This window comes from Scomber scombrus, chromosome 23 (assembly GCF_963691925.1).
Source record: "Scomber scombrus chromosome 23, fScoSco1.1, whole genome shotgun sequence".
NCBI lineage: Eukaryota > Metazoa > Chordata > Actinopteri > Scombriformes > Scombridae > Scomber > Scomber scombrus.
In genome coordinates, this window is record NC_084992.1 from 16,333,907 (window position 1) to 16,356,542 (window position 22,636).

Consider the following 22,636-nt stretch of genomic DNA (forward strand, 5'->3'; position numbering starts at 1 on the left):
TGGACTCTTCTTGTAAACAAAGTTATGTCTACATTCAGTGTGTCATACCAAAGTGTGTGTTGTCGAGGGCAACCAAATGTGTTGAATGCATTTTCTTTCCTCATAAAACATTTGCAAAGTAGATTGTTTTAATATTTTAAGACAGAATGGCATTAAAAGAAAATAAAGTGCAGCCGTGAGGATGAACAGAACAAAAATAGACTGAGTGAACTTAAAAGGGAAACTTCAGTTTTTTTCCCCAACTTGGACCCTACTTTCCCATCATTTTGGGTTAAGTGACCAATCAGATAAATATTTAGCCATGACAGAGCTGGAGCGGGGAGTGCTGAGTGGAGGAGTTGTGTTGGAGTAAAGAAAGTGTAGTTTAGTGTTTTCCAAAAGATTTTTTATAAGTCACAGCTGAATATTTAGCTGATTTTGAAAAAAACACATCTCTCATGAGACTTCAGAAGGAGACTTCTCCTTGAGCAAGACTTTGTTAGACACAATCACAAACAGACTGGATCTGACTGGACTGGATTGAAAGGTAAAGAAAAATGTTTTATTTCTCTGTATGATACTTTCCATAATGTTGTCAGACACTTACAGCAATGTGAGTCTGTTGGTGGTAAAAACAAGCACTTTCAGTGAACGTACATGGACGGCCTGCTATTGCCCTATAGGATAACATTGCAGTCTGTTTGGTGGCTGCCGGCTAAAGCGCTCTCACTCAATACTGGAACAATTTTGAAAATTGTTGTTCCCCATTAGTCACTTAGACACAAAAAGATGGGAAAATATGGTCCAAGCTGAAAATACCTATGTTTCCCTTTATGATAACATAAGTAAAGTTGTGGTAACAGAAAAAGAAAAGGAGAAAGAGATTAAGTGAGCTGACTGAACCCTTGTAACCATTATCCCAAGTGCATAATCAGGGAGCTACACTACATAAGGAAAACTGCTGATGCCAGTGAGTCTGTTGGTGCATGTTTGTGTGTATGTGTCTACTCCTGTTTCATTAACATCTTTGTTTGTTTTTTTTTTACACAAGTTAAAAGGAGAAGTATGGGAGGAGAGAGAGTAAGTGAGGAAGAGCAAAAACATCTCCCATTGTTCTTGTTATGGATAGGTTGGTTTCTTTTCTTTCTGTTTATTGGTTGAGCAGAGCTGGGTGGGAACCTGAGAGTTTGCGGGTGGGCAGGGGGGCCCCAGGGGGGTGGGCTGGGTGGGAACCTGAGAGGTCACTTCCTGCCCATTTGTTTGGGCCACAGCTGATCGGCAGGGGCAATCACAGATACCATGGCACCTGATCAGGGGAGACGCCAGGCCGCGTAGAGATCGCGACCGAGTCTCCTACTGGAAGGCGGCTAAATTGTAGCGTGCCCACCATTGGGCGGGCTGGCGGCTCACTGGAGCTGCGTCTGGGCTCTTCGGACCACTGAGGGGAGACGTGCTTGCAGGGGGTCGGAACGTCACACGGCTGGAGTAACCGTAAGCATAGTTGCCAGGGGCGGCTGTGGCTCAGGAGGTAGAGCAGTCGTCCACCAATTGGAAGATTGGCGGTTCGATTCCCGGCTCCTCCAGTCCACATGTCGATGTGTCCTTGGGCAAGACACTTAACCCCAAATTGCTCCCGTTGCTGTGCCAACGGTGTATGAATGTGTATGAATGGTTAGCTTCCCCTGATGTGCAGGTTGGCACCCTGCGTGGTAGCTCCTGCCATCAGTGTATGAATGTGTGTGAATGGGTGAATGAAATGTAGTGTAAAGCGCTTTGAGTGGTCGTAAAGACTAGAAAGGCGCTATATAAGTACAGTCCATTTAGTCCATTTACCAGGTACTTGCGGTTTGACATCAGCTCTGAGTTACCATTGTCTTCCTTCTTTCTTTAAGTCTTAGGGTGCACTACGGAGTGACAAGTCTGGGGTAGGGGCTTGTCTAGGTAGTAGCATAACAGTTCTCTTCTATGCAATGTAAGCGTTTCTGTTTCATGCTGCAGCTGTAGCTGCGACCAAACTGTTCAGTGTAGTTAACAGAATGCTCACTCAGTGCTCATACTTACACATACTGTGTGAGAGAACAGAGAGAACGTGAGTACTGTTCGTTCAGTCAAAAGACTTGCAAACTTTCCAGTCTTTCAAATTTAATTTCCCCATTGGCAAATTTTTTCTCTCTTTTATCTCTTCTCATCAGAGAAATTCCACTTTTTACAGTATGCAGCGGCACATTATGGCTGCAATTCTTCTGTCTGCTTTCGATTTGTTTAGACATTTTGTTCTCCATTTTCATTTAATCCTCAGCAGACAGAGCTGGCAGTGAGCAGGACTGTTGTGCATTACAGTAGACCCATACAGTACTGTAAATAATTAGGATTCTAAATACGGAGTAATGTAGCGCGAGCTTGTCAGTGCTGCAAAATGAGGCCTGATGGGGAATCAACACCCCAACGTGATGCTGAGGATTGCATTACGAGGTTAACTCTTATTTACAAGCTCTTGCCAAAAAGTAGCCCAGCACGCCTGTCAGTGTCAGGGACTAATGTCTTTTTGGCACAAGCCATCACTCGTTAATTCAATTAGAAATGAACAAAATGGACTGAACTTCATGACTGCAGAGTGTACTGTCAAACAGTGTCACTGTGCTCCAACTGCAGCCTCAGAATGCTTTCATGTACCAGACTAAACATATTCACTCAAATTATGTAACTAAAGGACCAGTTTCTGCTTTATCTTAAAAAAAAAAAAGATATGATGGAGAGCAACCATACAAAATTAATGTGTATGGCTAGCATCCGTGGCTAGAGTGAAGAACAGGAAAAACAAATTCCATGAAAGTTGCTTCTGAGTCTCTTACCAGCAATACAAAGTGTTGTACTACCATAATAAATTCAAAATATCAGGATTCTTCCTCTTTTCTAACCAGATATTAGATATTATATAGTGTTTGTTGTAAGTAACTGAGGTACCAGGTGTCACCAGTTAATATTAATAATAATAATGATAAATAACACACTGTAGTGTTGCACTATTGCAACTGTTTGTGATTTTTGCATCTATAAAATGTGTTCACATGCTCAAATACAATTAATGAATTAATGTAGTGTACTACAGAGTTAATAGGGAGTGATTTCAGACAGTTTTGTTTGGGTTTCTGCTACATTCCCTTTATCAAAACGTATCTAATACAAAACTCAATTGCTAGTCAAACAAATATTGCAAAAACAGCCAAATAGACCTTTTCACAGCAGGCTTTTGAGTCGTCAAAGCAGGAAAAGCACAGGTGGAACTAATAACATTAACAATGTCTCTGTTCCATTAAACATCCCAGTAAGCCATGCCATCCAGCACGCACAAAACCAGAGGCCTCAAACTGGCAATTCTTTATTAAAATATTGACATTTCAAAATGTCAATAAGTTAGTTATTTTCCCTGTTTTAAGCACTGGTCGTTCTGTAAGCGAGATTTTGTGATTGCCAATTTTGATCTCACCTGCAGAAATTACATAAAGTGAGGTATGGTGTTACACAATGCAAATGATTCAAATAATGTAAGTCTAAAGATTCTTTAGTGTAATCAAAATAATAGAATAATGACCAGCTTCTAAAGTGCTGGTTCGTCGTGCAGGTTGAATAGCTATCCTGCTTCTGTACCAAGTTTTGCTCTCACCGTTTATTATTCATAGACATGCACTTTTCACTGGTCTTTGGTGTTATTACTGTGCATTGTAATACAAAGTTTCTTTGCTGCTCACCACTTCTGCTTATACAGTACATCATCCACTGCATCCTTCCACCTTTCCTTTGGCTCTAATTTCAGATAGCACAGTTGGCTTAGGTTCCCCCCCCCCCAGCTGGCACAAAGAATCAATACCTTCCCTCTTTTGTCTTTCTCTCACTTCCTCTTGTCTTAGACTCTGCAACCTCCGACCACATCACCTCATCTCTGTATAGTCTTCAGTTAATTTGTCTCCTCTTTTCATTAATAGCAGATTTGTTTTCTTCTACCTCCCTGTGCCCTCCTTTCTCCATCTATTTTCCCCTTTCTTTGCATATTCTTTATTGTGTGTTTCCTTCTCAACCTCTAAGCCATTTCTCCATCTTTACCTCCCTTCTAGACTGTCTCAGATCGCTGACTTTACCGCCTGAGGGATTCTATTCCCAAAAGCTTTACATGCTCACCTTAAATCCAAGTACACATACCCACTTCCATATACACTCCTGCTCATAATCCATTATAAAAAAAGACTGTCCACTTCAATATCAAACCCACTCCTGGACACTGGTGCATTGCCAGTTCAAAACGTGCCTATTCAGAACAGGCTGATTGCATGTTGCTGCTTGCAGCTTTCCAAGAAAACCGCTCAAACATCTTCACACTCGAGGTTTATATACACGCACAGTCGCACACACATATACAAACAGACACTCCTTCCATTTTAGTTAGTTTCATTGAGGTGAAATTGTACTTAAATAAGATTGTATGCTTCTTTTTTCCCCATCATGTTTTCTGTATGTGTCACTTCTGGTAGGCCCCCTCTCTCCAGCTCTGCTCTCCCCTGGTATTGCTGCTTGCAGCTTTCTTGAGGACCACTCATCTCAACGACCTCACACTTAACATTGCACTCCTTGGGTCCTCAGCAATACCCCCGCCAAGTGTGAAATAGGTTTGCTCAACAGTTCTCCAAAAAATTGAAGGACAGACAGACAGACAGAGATGTCTTTGAGCTGCTTTATTTGGCAGCTATGCGTGTGCACAGCCGCCTTATTGGAGATAGTGTATAAATGCAGCACCAGAAGTTATGTTCAGTGTTTCTGGCAGCCATAATAGAGAGGTCAAGATCCACTGAATGTTTTCTTTAAATATCTTCCAACATTCCTCATCCGAACAACTTCATACTCTACACTGAACTTCTTTAGGTTCCCTGCAATACACCCACCAAATGTGAAGCGCATCGGATTCACAGTTGTTGAGGAAAGCAGAGAACAGAGAGTCATACAGGCTCCGTCCTTTATAGTTAGATACAGTATAAACAGGCAATAGAATTCTGCAGGCATGAAGATAAAGGCCACAGAATCTCAAAATAGCATCCATCCAATCACAAGTGCCAATGTCCCCCTGACATATAAGACCCCTGCACTACTTCATGCCTCCTACATTACACACAACACAGCAGGATCTGTCTTTGCTTTCTACACAAAATGGAGCTCAATGAACACTCACATGAATGCTGACTAAACAGAAAGAAATGGCGAAGGGAGGAGGAGAGACCTTAAGAAAATCAAAAGGAGAGGAAGAGAAAAGAAGGGGGAAGAGGGCAGAGAATGCCATTATCACTTACTTGTAAACTGATTATATATTAATTTTAATTACAGTTGTCCTCTATAAAACTATTATTTCTGGTTAGCTTCATCAGTGTTGCTCTGTCTCTGCACTGTGCTACCTTCACACCACTCATCAATCAAACAATATGGGCGATAATGTGTTATATTTCTAGGGCTGTTTTCAGAGCTTACTGACTTTGGGTATTTAAACCAGCTTTCATGACTGCTTATAGATTGAATAACTTCTGCGTTGCGAGCTATATATTCAGACATTTTCATTAAATTCAAATTGCTACCAGTCTTAAAATACTTTCAGATAAAGAGCTGCCGCTGCCCAGCAACATCTTAACAGCAGGGTGCTTGAGGCCGATGCTGCTGAAATACCATTTCTCTTGATTGATCTGTCTGTTATCTGCTGGAGAAGAGGTGCATAATTCAACAAACTCAGATACCAGTAAAATCAGTTCTTAATTTGTGTCCCTCTCGTCAACATCAAATGGGGGGGGGGGGTATAAGAAGATTAAGATTTTAATCAAATCAAACCCTATTTTTGGCACTTTGGTCGATATTTACCATTTAGTACTTATCTCTCCATATGGTTACTTTTATTGATAGTGGTGGAGTCCACTGCTGCTTTTAATTGTAAAGCAGCCACAAAGAAATGCAACACTTCCACTGTGTTACTTGCTGACTGTGTGACTTACTGTGTTACTACACTGTAATAACTTAATTTCTACAATGTAGACATTATAGACAACGTATTTTCCCCTACTTGTGCTATTTATAACATGTAATCATGATCTAAATATAAATTCACAGGGAAAAGTACACTGATTATCAATGGTGCTACTTAAAGAATATGTACTTGTTTGTTTTGTTGTTTGTCTGTAGTCCCCTCTACTTGTCCTAGTAAATGATTTCTAATTTGGTCACAGGAAGGACTTCAGTTGGCCACACATATTTTGCTTTGTCATTGTTGACTGAATTAATTGCAAGATAGAGTGCAGGGGGAATAGAAGAGGGGAGCAAGGAAATAATAAGAGAATTGAACATGAAAGTTTAAAAAGGGACACGGCACAAAGAAGAACCACAGAGGGAGCGAGAGATGAAAAGACCAAAGAATTAGTCCAGACAAAAACACAGAGATAGACAAACATGAGAGGCAGCACATGAATAAGTAAATGTGAGAAAAGAAACACGAAGAAAACTGACTGATGCATGAGCTCACACACTGGGTAAAAGAATAAGTAGAGCATTTTTCGTCTACCCCATTTCCAAATGCTGCTTTTCCTGATGGAATATTAAAATATGCTTTCAGGGCGAAAAGTATGGGTGATTTTGAAGTAAAAAATGGGACAAAACACACAGACACACACACACACACAGACCCAAAAACACCTCGTGTGTAAGTGCTGTTGTACTGTTTACAGTGAACTGACCACCTCCAGGGACAAAGTGTCAATCTCAATTTGTGAGCCCTCCCCCCTGTGCGTGTATGTGTCTCTATCAGGGACACCACTCTTCTGAGCGAGAGCATGTCATCTCTTCCCTCACTGTCGCCATGGTGATTGACAGTAGAACTAATTCCACATTTAACACCCTCGGTGGATTGACAGACTCATGTGTACACACAAACAGAGCTCACAGACGGACACGGAGCGGGAGGCCTGAAATACTGCTCCAATAAAGACAAATACACACAATCCAGAGGGACTGGATACTATCAACAAACACACACACACATCTTGAACACTCACAAACAAGCAGAAGATGCTAGTATTTATTACTTTAATAAAGGGTGGTGTCAGACTGCTGTCACATTTACACAATTGTCACTGAAACTCCAAACATTTAATTTAGACACAGAATTGGAAAGGGAATTGGATTCCTTTTATCTTTTAAATGAATGTATGCATTATAAATACAATCATCTCCTTCATTATCCATTTAAATCTCTTCTTCCATGACATGTTTGGCTACAATTAAAGTTTCTATGTCACATCAGAACTGTAAGCATGAAATTAAAAACCGGACAAATACATTATGAACAGCATGCAGCACGGTTTAGTCTAATGCTCTTCATTCGTCAGCTTGTTTCTCTCCAGAACTTGATCTCCCTTCAGAGCTTAACTGACAGCATATTGAACAGATTTGGGAAGTAGCTGTTTTTAAGATTCCCACCTAAAATGTAGGTAGCATGTTCAAATGATGAGCAAGGCTGCAAAGGGAACTAACATGCATTCAGACTCATTACAGACCATTTCATGCTATCATGCTATCTAAACTCATAACAGAACCGTAATAACCAGTCACACAAAGTTAACAGTCTTGACCCATAATTACATAAATATCTATTCTATGAAATGGCAAATAAAGTTACTGGCACACAGAAATATACGGTTTGGCTTTGTTGAAACAGCTGATGACAATGTCAACATATTTATGATTTTGAGTAGCAGATCACTCAGGATAGCGAAAAAATGAGCGAGCAAACACAAGCAAAACACTGAACACAAACTACAAATTATTTCTCCCCTGCGCCCCAACACGCTCGTAGATGATGCTTCCTTTCAAATTATGTAGAACACAGATTTCAGATCTCTGTCTCCTCCATCTCACACTTAAAACACAGCAGCAAATTTGAATTTTCTGCCCTCTCCCACTCCTCTCGCTCCACAAGAGCACAAAAAAGAAAAAAGGGACAAGAGTCGTTTTCTGGCTCTGCTTCAATGCCGTCTGCTCATTTCTGCCAAAAAGAGTTCACCACCCTCCTCTGCACCCGAAAAAATACCAATAAAACTGAGTGGGTGAGATTGCGTCATACGCAGTGTAAAATGCAACAAAGTCTCAATTGTCAACACTCTTCACCCACAAAAGCATTTACATCGAATTCCTAATTACAACTGCTAAAAGTATCTGACAGTAACTTGCTGTCTAAAGGTTAAACCGATAAATATGCCATCAAACAAAAATGGCAGAGGAGGCCTTTCTGACATTAAAAGTAACCTACAACCACACACCTGTTCACCTTCCCTCCCCCTCTCTCTCTGTCTCTCTCTCTGTCTCTCTCTGTCTCTCTCTCTGTCTCTCTCTGTCTCTCTCTGTCTCTCTCTGTCTCTCTCTGTCTCTCTCTGTCTCTCTCTGTCTCTCTCTGTCTCTCTCTGTCTCTCTCACACACACACAAATGTTGTGCTAATTAGATGGATACTTTTGTTGCACACACCACTGACAGTCAGTGAGGTAAACCTATTATTTACCTCACAACAATTGCAAGGACTGTTAAATGAACAATATGAATGATGTGCTTACTGAATTTAACAACTTTTTGTAGGTGTGGGACCAAAATTGGCAGATGAAATCAATGATCCATAGCAAAAAGAGGGGGGAAAGGGGGGGCTGTTGAGGATTATAGAGATAAAAATCCAAGCTCAATTTGCTGTAGAAGAGCTGCAGAGGAAAAGGAAATGCTTGACATTCTCGGCAAGTGTAAGAATAAAACATCTACTGACTGGAATGAAATTAATATTATTTCAGTCAAGAAAGTCAGTAATGGTATTGTAAATTCGATTGTACAGATACAGGTATGTCCTTTCACTTTCCCAGCTCTTTAAGATATCAGAAAAAACTCTTTATTGGAAGGTTGGATAATTTCATTGAGAAGCATAAATTGTTGATGGACAGTCGGTATGGATAAAAAGCGTTTGATACCATTGATCAGCCATACAGGAAACAGGCAACACTTTGTGCAGATAAGTGACTACAAATCAACATGTTTGGATATGACTTGTGCAATCCAACGGGGGTCAGTATTAGGCCTGAAAATTGTTTGTTTTGTATACATATTTACGGTCATTATACTTGAGTGTGTTTACTATCGGAGGGTGACTAAACAACCAAATGACCCAATTGACCTGACTGCTGCATTGTGTAATGTTACCCTTTCAGTTACAAGTACACAAAATGTTCATTAATAACAATTAATACTGAAAAGAGTGTGTTGAAACTCTTAAAGCAAATATGGTGTTTTAAGTTGAAAAATAAAATATCCCAATGAAACTTGCTGCTCAGGTGCAAATGTATTTACTACACCTGCTGTATATCCTGAATCTGTCTGCTGCTGAATAAACATGAACATGTGAACACTTTGCAATGGCATGATATGATACTGGCTACAGCAAACAGCCTAGTAAATATATAAATAAATATTGCTCTCAGGGAGTAGTTAATCTCCCCGAGACACTTCAGCATTTAATTTCATCACTCAACAACTTTACTCAGTCACACTGACAAAACAACATCCCACCATGTTTACACCAATGTTGAGAGAGGTACGATTTTTGGAAAACAAGTGATGAAAGGCAAGAGAAAAAACAGCTTGTTAGAAGATAATATACAAGGTTTACAAAAAAGAGGAACAGGACTGGACAAGACTGGTTCATGCTGCAGAGCGAGCTTGTAGGAGCACGTTCTGAAACCAAACCTCTGACCCCATGACGGGTTCCTTTTCACTCTGTTCCTTTCTTCTGACAGTAGTGAGGAAAGAACATTCTTCTCGACCATCATGCTCAGCCATTCAGCAAAAAAAAAAAAGTTCATGAATTTGTTGCCCAACAATAGCAAGTACGTCTTCCCTATCAATTCTGCAGTTTCAGCATGTCAGCAACAAACACACCACTTTTCTATCTCCTTTCATTGACAAAATCATTGAGGGACAGTAAATGCAACTTTGTAAATGTCTGATGCAATCTGGTCTGCAATGTCTGAGGCATGTTTTTTTATGTCTGCGTAGTTACGTTCTATGAATAGGTTTGTGCAGTACATGTGTTGTGTGAGTAAACAGCAGCACATTTGTGCACCGATGTAGAACATCTCCAAGAGAGCAATTACAACTTGTTGACAGTTGGTGAGGGCTGAGATTTATGAAAATGCATGCATTCAACCTCACTTCCTGTCATATGACTCATTCTCAACAAACTAAGCACTTTAAAGAGATAAGCACAGGGGGTGCCCCATCGCTGCCTGTAGCTCCATTTACTCCTGACATGTGCAGTCAGACCTTCTAAACCCACAGCAGAAGCACAGAAACCCAATACCACTACTGCACAGCAACACAGATATCAAAGAGGCTAAATTATCACAAGCGGCACATGCGTGAATGAACAAGCAATGAAGCGTCCAATCAGTGGGCCAATCACTGTAATTATGAAAACCCCACACTGTTATGGTGAGATGCATCATTCATAAAACTAATCAGGACTGGCTGAGATATTGCATGAGTTGCTTAAATGAAATGGTAGCCATAGTCCTCCCCTGAAAAACACAAAGAAATAAACACAATAATGCGCAGACACGGCAGCCACACAGTCCTCTGATTGAGGAAAAACAACCATTTCCAAATGAGTATGCACAATCAGCTGTTTGAGCAGCAGATAACTCATTACAGCATAACAGGCAATTTGACAATATCTGTGATTTTCTTGTGAGCTGTAGCTTGATATGCACACTGAGCTAAAAACCCTTTTTACAGAGAGCTGAAGTAACTTTCTGCCCGTCAGTGTTGCCAGGCAACTTTGTTCTCTAGGACATTCTATCAGGAAATGCTGTGGCCTGCACTGAGTTCAAAGACTGCGCTGTTTCTCTGAAAGACTCAGATGGAGGCTGCTGATAATGGAAGATGGGCGATATACACACAGACGGCGAGATGAAGGGGGACAGAGAGCCAGCACTATGGAGCCACCATTAAGACCAGATAAGAGCCGAGAAATAGCAAATGTGTGTGTGGGGGGTGTAGGCGATGGTAAATGTGTATATGCGAGAGCTGAGAGTGTAAGTATACAGAACCACAGAAAGAGTGTGTCTACTATATCATTCAGTGCCTCTTTTTCTCTATATATAGTGTGTGTTTACAAGAATGTGAGACTCTTGGTGGTGTATGGGTGTAAACAACAGCAGGAGAGTCTGTCTGTGCACATGTGCATACAATAGCAGTTTCATGTCTGTAACAATTTACCATTAAATTGCAATGAGCTGCTGATTATAATGAAAGGGCTCCAATTATGCTTGAAATTGGACTGGACATATTAAGGTGTCAGAGCACACCTTAAAATACACACAAGAGAGTGTGCAAGTCCTCATAAGAATAGCAAAAAAAGGGGGAAATGGTCATTTAAGACAACTGTGTGTACCTTTGAGTGTATGTGTTAGTGTATGAACAAGCACTGCGGCTGTATGCCAACAAACATACGTTGCACAAATGTACCATCTCTATCGCTTTCTATTCCATACATCACATTAAAAATAAATGTCCCCTTGCTCGGTCTCCCACACACACAATCATACAGTACATACACAGGCTGTGACAAACTCAGACACATTTATAATACCCAACTAAGTACAAAAGTTCAGCCTCAGCGTTGCAGTGAGAGCTGCAGTGAGAGTTCGGCTCAGATCTAAAGTGGAAACCATCACTGTGGGGGACTGACACAAAGTGAAATGCATTCACAACACATAGCAGGGAAATGCTAGGACAGGAGAAAGGTGAAGAGGAGGAGAGTGTGAGCGTGTGGAAGAGGGGGGAGGAGGAGGAGGAGGGGTGCGCCTGGAACTAGAAAAATGGAAGATGAGGCTGAGAAAAAGTGAGACCCCTGGTGATAATCTGCAACACCTGCAGGTTTGATTATTCAGCCGTGTGGTCATATGCGTTTGTATTGCTATATTTGTGAGGTCTTACCCTTTGCCAGAACTGATCCAGGAAATACTGTTTTTACTGTTTTCAGTCTGTTCATATAATCTGCAATGTCACCACAAAACCAAAACAGTTGTCCATATCTGCAACTTTAGAGCTATTCTTAATAATCTGCCTATGGCTACTTTAATAATGTCAGTATCTTTTCTATATGACAGTCTTTTCCTATTGTAACTGTTAACATGGCATCGCTGTAAAAGAGCATGTCTGATCAGACAAGCTGTATAACCCACATCAAATAAAATAAAAACATTAATGCAAATCAAAAACCTACCACTTGATCCAAACTGGCCAAATAAGCTGCACATACCTATTAGATTTATATGGATATGGTTTTGATTATTCTTTTCTCAAAAAAATGTGATCTATCCTAGCTGAGCTCTCAATCCTCAATTGTCACTCTCTGCTCCCTGAAGTAGACAAGTACAGCACTCACACCATGCTGCATGTAACGCTACATACTGTTTGCAGGTAACGCTACAACCTCTTCATATCATTTGATTTTGTTATTGTGGGCACATTAAAAGCTTTGATAAATATAATTTCAAAAGGAAGCAGCTTCTTATTGTCTTTGTTGTTTACACTTGTCATTGTAAAAATCAAGCACACAGGCTTAACATGCACGGGCAGGAGATTTATGAGAATTTGTTACAGTCAATTATGCCTCATTTGTACATACAGTATGAAAGCAAACAGAACCTGACACTGAAGTCATTTCATTATTCTTGACTTCAAGGTTTGGAAACATTGTGAAAACCTTTCTCCTACAGCAACAGGAAGTGCTTTCACACAGATGGCCTGCTGCAGTGCTGCCTATTTGTTGAAGGGAAAACTTGTCCTTGTACTGAGTCAGTAGATTCCTACTGTGTGCATGCATGCATGCCATACTGTAGCTGGTACTAGTCATCCATACATTGTTGTGAAGGAGCAACATCATTCATTTAAAATGACAGTAAGCAGAGATGTCATAGACAAGAGACTGCTGCTGTTAAACACACACACACACACACACACACACACGGTTTGTGACTGAGTAGACAAGCTGGATGATGTTGACATTTACTTCAGAACAGAATTCACCATTAGAGCAAGGTCACATCATGAGTTACACATTAAAAACTTTCCATCTCTCTCTTGGCGTCTCTCTCTTACAACCATTTCTCCGTCAATACCATCAAGGTCATTTCTTTAGCGAATCACCATCCTTGTCTTTATCCTCCTCTGACACTCTTCCCTCCTTCTATCCATTGCTCAACTGAGCTATTACCTGAAAAGGCCATTACCTAAAATCTCCTGAGAGATGAGGCTTGACTATTAAGTGATGCTGTCATAACTGAGCCAACATTTCAGCAAGATTAAGCCAAAAAAAAAAAAAAAGAAATCAGCTATAAATGATTCTTGGGGGCTAATACAGGATGAGCCACCTTGCAGGAAATGTTTTTGCATATTTTAGCTGAGCAGATTGCAACAGTGGATGGCAATCATAACATTTTTCCTCAAGAAATGCACTCAAATTGTTTAAACACTAATTTCCACAATTGCATTTGCTGTTTGCATCTATTCCCATCCATTTTCAAATAGCAATTTCATTTCCACAGTTCAACAAAGCACTAATGTCCCCCTCATTCGAATCACAGGTAGATAGCACATTAAAATTCTTCCGGAGAATCCGGTTGTTTTGCAGACCAATTATAGACAGAAAAATGAATAGCATTTGCTCAGACATCCCAAACACAAACCAATGCTTCAGCATCTTCACCAGAGAAGCTTTTCCCTTTCACTGAGCCATTTCTCTTGAAGTGTTAACCTTTTTTAACTAGTGGTCAAAACTCTGTAGCACTGTAGCGCTGAACATGCTGACACCTGCCTACACAACTTAGAGACAATTTTGCCTCCCAGTGAATAAGTTGCCTTAACATGAGGCTGCAGCCACATGAATATTTAACGTTTCGTACACACCTATTAATTTTGTATGCTCAGTGATGAAAAAATGATCAAAGCTAGGGGAGGCAATTTATTTGAGAAGCATGTTTTGTTATTTGTTGAGATTCTCTTTACATCATGAGGAATCAATATATCAAATGCTCTGACAACAGAAAGAAAACAATCTGATATCTGTAGTTGTCAATTATTTCATTCGGACTACTTGCACACTTACTGTTTACTGAAGGCTGTTGTGCCTTGAGGGGAAGTTGTGTTTTTTTAGTTATTTACTCCATATTAAATCATATTTCTTCTAAACATATTTATTCATGTGTTTCTGTTGTTAGCACTGTTTTCCCACAATGCATCTGTGTAGCTGTAGCACTATTATAGAGTTACACATGGTGACACCATGACTGAGTTTAGTAGGTGTAATGATGTTAAGAAGATTTCTCGACAAGACTCACTGCAGGTTACTGGCAGTATTGCATCTGTGAGCATGGAATAAAAAACTGTCAAAGAGGGACTTGTTATTTTTGTCTAACATACGCCCAAGTCGTGCGTTTTGACTTTGTTTGTGCGTTTGACATGAAACAATACTTGATGGTACCGACATTATTCGATGGGTACCATTAAAAGTACCGACCTCAGTAACCATCCTATTGTTGACTGAAATAAAAGAGGAAATAGACAGCAGAAATCCAGAAATCACAACGCTTTGTGGCAGATTGATATTAGCTTCAACATCAAAATCACAAATGTACCTGTTTGGCCAGGGTTACAGCATCAGCATGAAGTCGGTCTCTCAGATGAGGGTCCAGTTGGAAAGCTGGCGCAATTTCCACAACCTGGGAAAAAACAAGATTTTAGTGACAATGTCACAATGAAAACTAACACTAAGATTAGAAATGTACAAAATGTACCCATTTCAACTAACTTCAATTTCAATCTTCGTTTTGAGGAAACATTCATTCATTTCAACATATGATAACATCTTTGTTAAATCTTGCATATAATTAACTTTTCTTTTTTTAAATTATTGATTAATTTAGCCTGACACACAATTAAAATTAATGTCTACAAATTCTCTTGGACTGTACTGCTTCTTTTGACACACCAGACCTCAAGTTACATTATTAATGTACCACTGACAGAAATGTTTAATGCAGTGCCCATAGTAAAACGTGTCAAACACAGTGCTTACTATGTCTACTTTTGCCAAGTTTGTTTGTTGCAAAGATACTACTGCCTCCCATTCATTTTATGAATGTTTCATTATTTAGTAACTGCAAGCAAAAATTACAGATTATTATTATTTATTTATTTATTATAATTTATCATTTGGGTGAACTTATCAAAACTGACATAATACCACCTAATGAAGATGTTGTGGCTTACATATTACTGTTGCAAGCAGTTGCCTCTTCTACACATTCATAACGCCTGATGAAGGAGAGTGCAATATTTACTCTCTTTTTCACAGCTCTCTGCCAGCTCCTGAGGGAAACATCTGTCTTTTTGGATACTAAATGCTTTCACTACGTTCACCAGCTAGTTCGCTAACCTTGCCTGTCTACCAAGTGGTGCTGGGTAGTTGGTATACAGTGGACTCATCATAGCCTTTTTACAGAAAACAACTGCTGGAAATGTGGCTGATTTGAGTCATGTGACTGATCCAAAACATAAAGTGAAGTTGCAGGCTGTAAAAACCAAAACAATGACCTGAAATACATCAAAAGAGTTTCTCATGTATGAAAACATCAATTAGTGCATTATTGCTTAAATATACACCCCGTGACTTTACTATAGTGCTGAACATGACATTTTCTCCAAATTTCCTCCAAATTTCCTCGCAGTTCAAATTTAATTCTTAAAACCACAAAATACTCCACTGGTTTTAAAAAATGAACCACAAATGGACAGGTTTTTTTTTTTTTTACTACTGCAGTAATATTTAGGGAATAACATCATTTGTTTTCATTTTGTCCAAGCCATCAGTTTGTTACAGTTTGTGTTACTTCAGCTTTAGTAAAAACTGATGGAGTGAAACATTATGTATTTCAGCCTTTCATTTGGTCTGGCTGCAGCTGCTGGGTGGGTGGGGTTCACCATGTTGGAGGCTGATCTCTTTCTTCCACTGTGTCAAACAAGTCAACCCATCCAAGAGAATTAATTGAATCCAGTTCAAAACAACATGACCGGAGTCCGATTTTTTTTTTTTTTTAAGTAAAAAACCACAAGAACTCAATTAAAATTTATATCAAATCTTTTCTCCTCCCCCTCAAAAAAAACCTACAAGTATGAACAGCACTTCCAAGACAGAAATACTAAAAATAACCTATCAGTGCTCCACCATCCCAAATCTGTTTCAGCTAGTGACTATTCTTGTTTCTGAGATTCAAAAAGATCTTAGATTAAGGGCAAAGGCAGATTAAGTCTCACAGAATCAAAGAGCAGCAGCTCTTGCATGAACAGACCCGCTAATATGATTATCTTCTATAATTTGATTAAAGCAGGAGGAAGAAAGTGATAAATACATGATTGAAACTGCTTTGAGGTGACAATATGTAATGAAATACTACACATTAATCAGCTTTCTCTGATGAAAGCATTCTTATACTGAGTGACATTTAGATGTCGATTTCTATTTTCTCTTTGATTTAGCATTCAGAGGTTTATTTGGTCATTGTACCCAAAATCCCAAAACCCAGTTTTCTCAAACAATTTGGAAGAAAACAGCCCTTGCTAATGAATGAGCATCAAATTATAATTTTAAAAAATGTTCTGTTGAGTCAAGTTGATTTGGTGGAGAATTATGTAACTGCTGCAGTTGTTGCAAAGAGTCCTATTCAGACAGCATTAGCAGTGGCTAATTTTTATTTGTATATAATCCGCTTACCCCTGCTGCTCAGGAGTTCTATGATTCCCAGGGCCGTCAATCCTATAATAATGATTGCTATAATCAACTTCAGAATTAATATTTGCTTAACTGGCCTGTTTGCCTAAAAAAAGATTTAAGTCACAGTCTATAGTATATTCAGGGGATTGCAGTGCTTGCAGGTGTGATTCCTGCTCATGATCTTTGTCTCATGCCGACCCACCAGCACCATCCACTTCATGGTAATCTATGCAATACAGCAGAAATGTCATGAAGATAATCTTGAATAAATTCAAACATTAAGTTGGGCTAGATGAATATTAAAATGAGGCCCTCACCTTTTGGTGTCTCCGCTGAATGGAGCAGTCTCTCTCATAGAGGTGGATGACATTACCAAATTTATCGCCTGGGGAAAGAGAAAAAGAGAGGTGGGTGAGGATATGAGAGAGGGAGGAACAAAGAAAATTGTAAGACAGTCAAGAGCGTGATGGAAAAGAGTGGTTGAATTCAAATGAAGAAGGAGAGAAAAGTATACATATATGTATACACAAACCAAAGTGGCAATTACCATTAATAAATAAGGGTAAAAGTGGTTCGTCTTCTCCATTTTATAGAACATGAGCAAGTTTGTGTCCAAACACAAAATGTTAAATTGACAATGTTACAAACAGAAAGGCAGCACATCTTCACACTGAAGAAACTGAAACCAAGTGGCCAGGATGGAAGAAAAATGGAGAGAAAAAGTTGAGGAAGAAGGAAAAGAGAGAACCATAAAGAAAAGTTAAAAGCAAAAAGAAAGCAGAGAGGAAAAAGGGGGAAACTAGAAAATAAAAAAGAAAGAAGCGAAAGGGAAGCAGGAAAACAGAGGGCTGTCAAAGACATGGCTTTTTATAGATAATTCACAAATCCCTTTGCATGCCCTAAAGACACTAATTCAGGTTCTCAAACTTATTACTCAAAAGTCTGCATCTGATTTTTATTCAAGGTCAGAGGTCCAGAAAGGAAAGTGGGGCAGTGCATAATCAAAGTAAGCCCACGAAGCATCTCTCTCCCTCTTGTTTTTGTATAATGGGCTACTCAAGTAGTCCACAGAGAGACGCTGGATATCCAGTCCAACTCTGCTTTTAACAACATTTACACTAGTTAGTAGAGACAATGAGACATATGTTGTTCTGCCATTTAGGAGTTGATAGCAATTTCTCATTTAATGTCGCCATGACAATGATGTCAATGATAGTGAAATACACCACATTGAAATCACATTAATTTGCAGACAAGATCACTTCGAATGAGCTCAAGCTATACTGTATATTCAAAATCAATTTCAAAAAAGAAAATATAACACTTCATAACATATTGTGTTCACAACACGAGATATGCACTAGATCCGTATTGACTTTGAGAAACCCTGCACTAATTAATCACAGTGACCTCACACAGCCTCCTACCAAACCAATGACAGCTGCACGTCTGAGCACGCTGTACAGTACACCTGAATGCGTGTTTGTGTATACTTGTTTTTATCAGAGTGCAGGCTCACTTCCTGAAAGTGTCAGTGTTGAAAAACTGTTCTGCAATATCGAGTGGTAGTGGAGTTGCATTCAGCATAATGAGACAAATAATGGCTGGAGAATCCTCTGCTGGTCAATAAATATCATTCACTCTCATTGTTCAGCGGTCTCTCTTCCTCCCTTAGAGGACTTCTATGCATCTTGCTTCCATAATGAACTTCAGTCAATTCATAAAATAAACACAGACATACAGTTAAAGACAAACAGAAAAAGTTGAAGAATGCACTTACCAAGGATCTGTACTTCAATGTGTCTCGGTTTTTCAATGAACTTTTCAACAAACAGGGCTCCATTCCCAAAAGCTGTCAGGGCTTCAGAGTAGGCCCGCTGGTAATTCTCCTCAAGCTCCTGACAAACAGAAGAGAAAAAAAATCCATACGTCTGAGTTTGTGGTGTTGTTCAAGATGCAAGAGGGCCACAAAAGAATATATATGGCATTCAAAGAGATTTGATGGTGCAGTCTACATATTTCAGAGTTGATTAATCTCTTCATCAGGTCTGTTTTTAATGTTTTATTTAGTACAAGCTCTTTTTCCTCTTATAATCAGTTTCATTTTCCCCTATTTGTCATTCACAAGTGATGATGTGTTTTTCCTCTTGTTTTCTTTTTCTTTTGAAGTGAATTGTTTGCAAGTCCTTTGGGAGCAAAATGCTACATAAGATCTCTGGGACTGACTGTGGGAGGTTAGGCAGACCATGTAAAGGTCATGACTCGATCTGTGTTTGTCAGTCTGTGACATCCTGCACGCCCATCCAGTCTCCTCTACTGGGAGAAGACTGAGTCACCATCATGCCTTCTTTCCCTGTGCCTCCAGAGAAGATATCTGAGCTCTTCCTCAGCTGTCATCTCAAGGCCTTGAGAGAAGTACAAGAGGCAAAACGAGTAAGTGCTAAAGGCGGTAGCAGATGTCATCGCACCAGCGTCGCCAAAAGCAGGCCCATGATTTTGTCAAAGGGTAACACAGAAAACCAAAATCTCTTGCTTTAACCTTCTACCTATTAAACCTTAGCACTGCAACAACTTTAAGATGAAAACAATTGTACAAAAGGTGTCAGTTTATGGTAAGAAATAATAGCATCTCTATGAAGCTACAAAAAGTAATACTGACTTAAAGCTCACCCTGAATTAGTTGGTGTTGGAAACTGAATTATACGTCACACCTCTATTTTTGTACATGACAGAAAAGGTTTTTGAAAGATTTCAAGTTTAAAAAAGCCTCCATTTGTACTCCTTCCACATTAGTTCAGTCCGTCTCTCAGCTTTGGCCACTGGAGCTTTGATACGTGCCGTTCTCCTTTTCTCTTACTTTTTGGGGAAAGCGCAACACATCAAATTCTGAAGCAGAAATCGGATTCTTAAACACAGCTTTGCTCATCAGTAAACATTATCTCAGAGTGGGTCCTGTGATATGTATAGGGTAATTAGCTTCACTCTGTTAATTCAGCATACAAATGGCCCAGTAGCTGGTCCTAATGGAATAAAAAGGCAACCTGTGCATTGTTGCTTGTGGTCCCAGCAGTACAGAGAAACCCCTTTACAATTTCTTCACATCATATCAGCTGGAGCTGCGGAGGCCCAAGTGACTCAACTGAACAACTAGAAATGTCAACAACTAATTAATTAGACTGGGGTACAACTCTGAAAAGGTCTGAGTTGCTGACTTGTGAGGTTCAGTGACTACAGTACAACACAGCATTGCCATTCCTTGTGTAGATCAGTGAATAAGAGCTTAAAACCACTGTGGATGGCACTGGCCTATCTTGTTTATATGTGCCATTTCTCTCAGGGTCAAAGGTTGTGTTAATGCAACAGCCTATAGGATGACTATAAACTATTTTAAATGAGTGGAGCTTCTTAGGTAGGGGAAATACTTTTAGGTGAGATTTGCATAATCTTATTTATTGTGGCTTACACTTATACTTTGTGTTTTATAAAGCCAAAGCAAAGAAAGAAATAACAGTAAACGCCACCACCCATGAAGGATGAGGACGTGGCATTGCTCTGTGTAGCTCTGGTTTACTATTGATCTCTGCCCTCTGATTGGACAACGAGCTCCCTGCTGAGAAAGTTTGACACGGTCAAACTTGAGAGGCAGAAAACAAACAATGGAAAGCTGTGCTTGTTCACATGGGGAGCAAACACACAAACCCTCTAGTACTAACACTGCTAGCACGAGAAGCAGAGCTGCTGCCAGGCCTCTACTGAAATAAACCGGGGTGACAACCTGTCACTTCCTAGTGTCTACTGGCCTTAAGGAGTTCATTTTCATGTTTCACATTTTGAATAGCATCATCCACCAAAGGACAGTATACTCCTGATGTTTTGAGGAAAACTCTTTTCAAAAATTATTTTTGCTTGTACCCCCAGCACTGATAACATTTAAGGTTTTGTAATAAGAGAATGAGAAAAAAACAGATCACTGTCCTTCTTTTTACAACCAACTGAGGTTAAGAGTGCATCTTAAAACCAAAACACTACTTACAGTGAGTTTACATCATGGCTGCCCCTGAGAAGTAATGAATCGCTTTTGAAGTAAGAAGACTAGTTAAACAGTCTGCAAACAGTACTGTTATATATCACACTGCACACTTTAGATTAAACCACAAAAACATTCTGTGTTACCGCACTTAGTAAGTAATGAAAATGTTATACATTATTTATAAAGGCAGCTTAATAGTTGTTAGTTTTATGGATCTATGTAGTGCATTTAATGTTTATTTATTACATGTAATAATTTAATTTTAAAAAACTAATCTGCCTCAATCTATGTGGTTGTTGTGTGAAATAGTCATTACAGTGTTTTTTCTTTAAGGGACTCTTACCAAGTTTTATAACAAATCAAACAATATGTGCATATATGTTCTTGAAGAAAAAAAAGCTATGAGACATGGTAACTAAAGATCAGGGAGTGTCATGTTGACCTAATAAGTTGAGGGTAATAATCAATAACATTAACAACAAAACATAAATTGTTTACAGGATACTAGAGTATAGTGCTGAATAAGTATAAAATCAGCCAAACATCCAGTGTTGGTCTAGACTTCTCTCCATCAAAGAGCTGTGCGGTCATCACTGTGACAGCTATCGTGACAGCCCATCATTGCTGTCTGGGTGATGGAACCAGTACATGGCTGAGAGGAGGATGATGAGGAGAGGTTGGTGGCAGATGTAAATCCGCCATAGGAAGCAGAATGCATGGCTCGTTTCAGAGCACATCATGTTATTGAAGACATTCCTTTGAGGAAAGTATTTTTCCCCACTTAGAGATTCTCATCTCTTTATCATATTTAGTAATGCAGAGGTATGTATTGTTTGTGTTTGGTTTGGTTTTATCATTTAAACAATATAATGCACATGTAAGACGAGATCATTTTATGATCATCTTTACACTGAGACGCATTCAGGGAAGCGGCCCCTGGACAGAAATTAAGGTCTCAGGCCTCCAGAGAGGCTGTGCTATGTGAGAGAGGCAATTTCAAAGCACACACACTAAAACACGCAGGGTTATTACCGGCCAGAAAGATAAATAATCAGGTTGTTATTTCCAAGAATTTTCACTTTGATTTAACAAAAATAGAAAATGAATGAATTTAAAAACCAAAATATGTCATGAGACGGGCCAGCCATCAGGTTTATTCTCTCTTTGCTGGAGAAGAGTTAGGGACAAGTTTTATGTTAATATGTCAAGCTGCTCAATTTCATCTGCAACAGACAAGATCAACAACAGCAGCTGACAGGCTCACCTCGTACTCTTTGACTACCCTCATGCCTCGACCACCACCTCCGTAGGCTGCTTTGAAGATAATAGGGAAGCCGTACGTCTCAGCGAATACCTGCGCCTCATGCAGACTGGATATGGGGGCATCGGTTCCTGGGACCACAGGTACACCTAGACAGGTGTGAATAAAGTGGATTGATACACAAGTGAGAAATGTGTTACTTCATAGTGATGCCAAAAGTTTTATTTTAATCAAAAAATAATCATTTTTAGAGAAAGACACCATCATAGAGAACACTGGTAACCCTAATTAAGTATAACACTGTATCTCATGTCTCCCGAGATCAGATTGTGTTGTGGAAAAACAAGCAAAATAACACTGCTTTACGAGAAGGGTAAAGGTACAAGTAAAAGGCTGAAAAAATACATGCTAAAATTGTTTATCCTCCACAGTAAAATCAAATTAATATTTGGAGAGTAAAGGCCAAACACATCCTAGCAG

At 39.5% G+C, this 22,636-nt stretch overlaps 1 protein-coding gene across 1 annotated transcript in view; it reads right to left on the reverse strand.

Moving 5' to 3' along the window:
* LOC134005473 (pyruvate carboxylase, mitochondrial-like) overlaps positions 1-22,636 on the reverse strand; it is a 279,864-nt gene that overhangs the window by 239,905 nt on the left and 17,323 nt on the right. Inside the window, exons 6-9 of the mRNA XM_062444380.1 lie at positions 22,160-22,305; positions 18,646-18,763; positions 17,183-17,250; positions 14,731-14,814 (exon numbers count right to left, since the gene is read on the reverse strand). Of these exons, the coding sequence (XP_062300364.1) occupies positions 14,731-14,814; positions 17,183-17,250; positions 18,646-18,763; positions 22,160-22,305 (416 nt within the window). The remainder of the gene's footprint in view (positions 1-14,730; positions 14,815-17,182; positions 17,251-18,645; positions 18,764-22,159; positions 22,306-22,636) is intronic.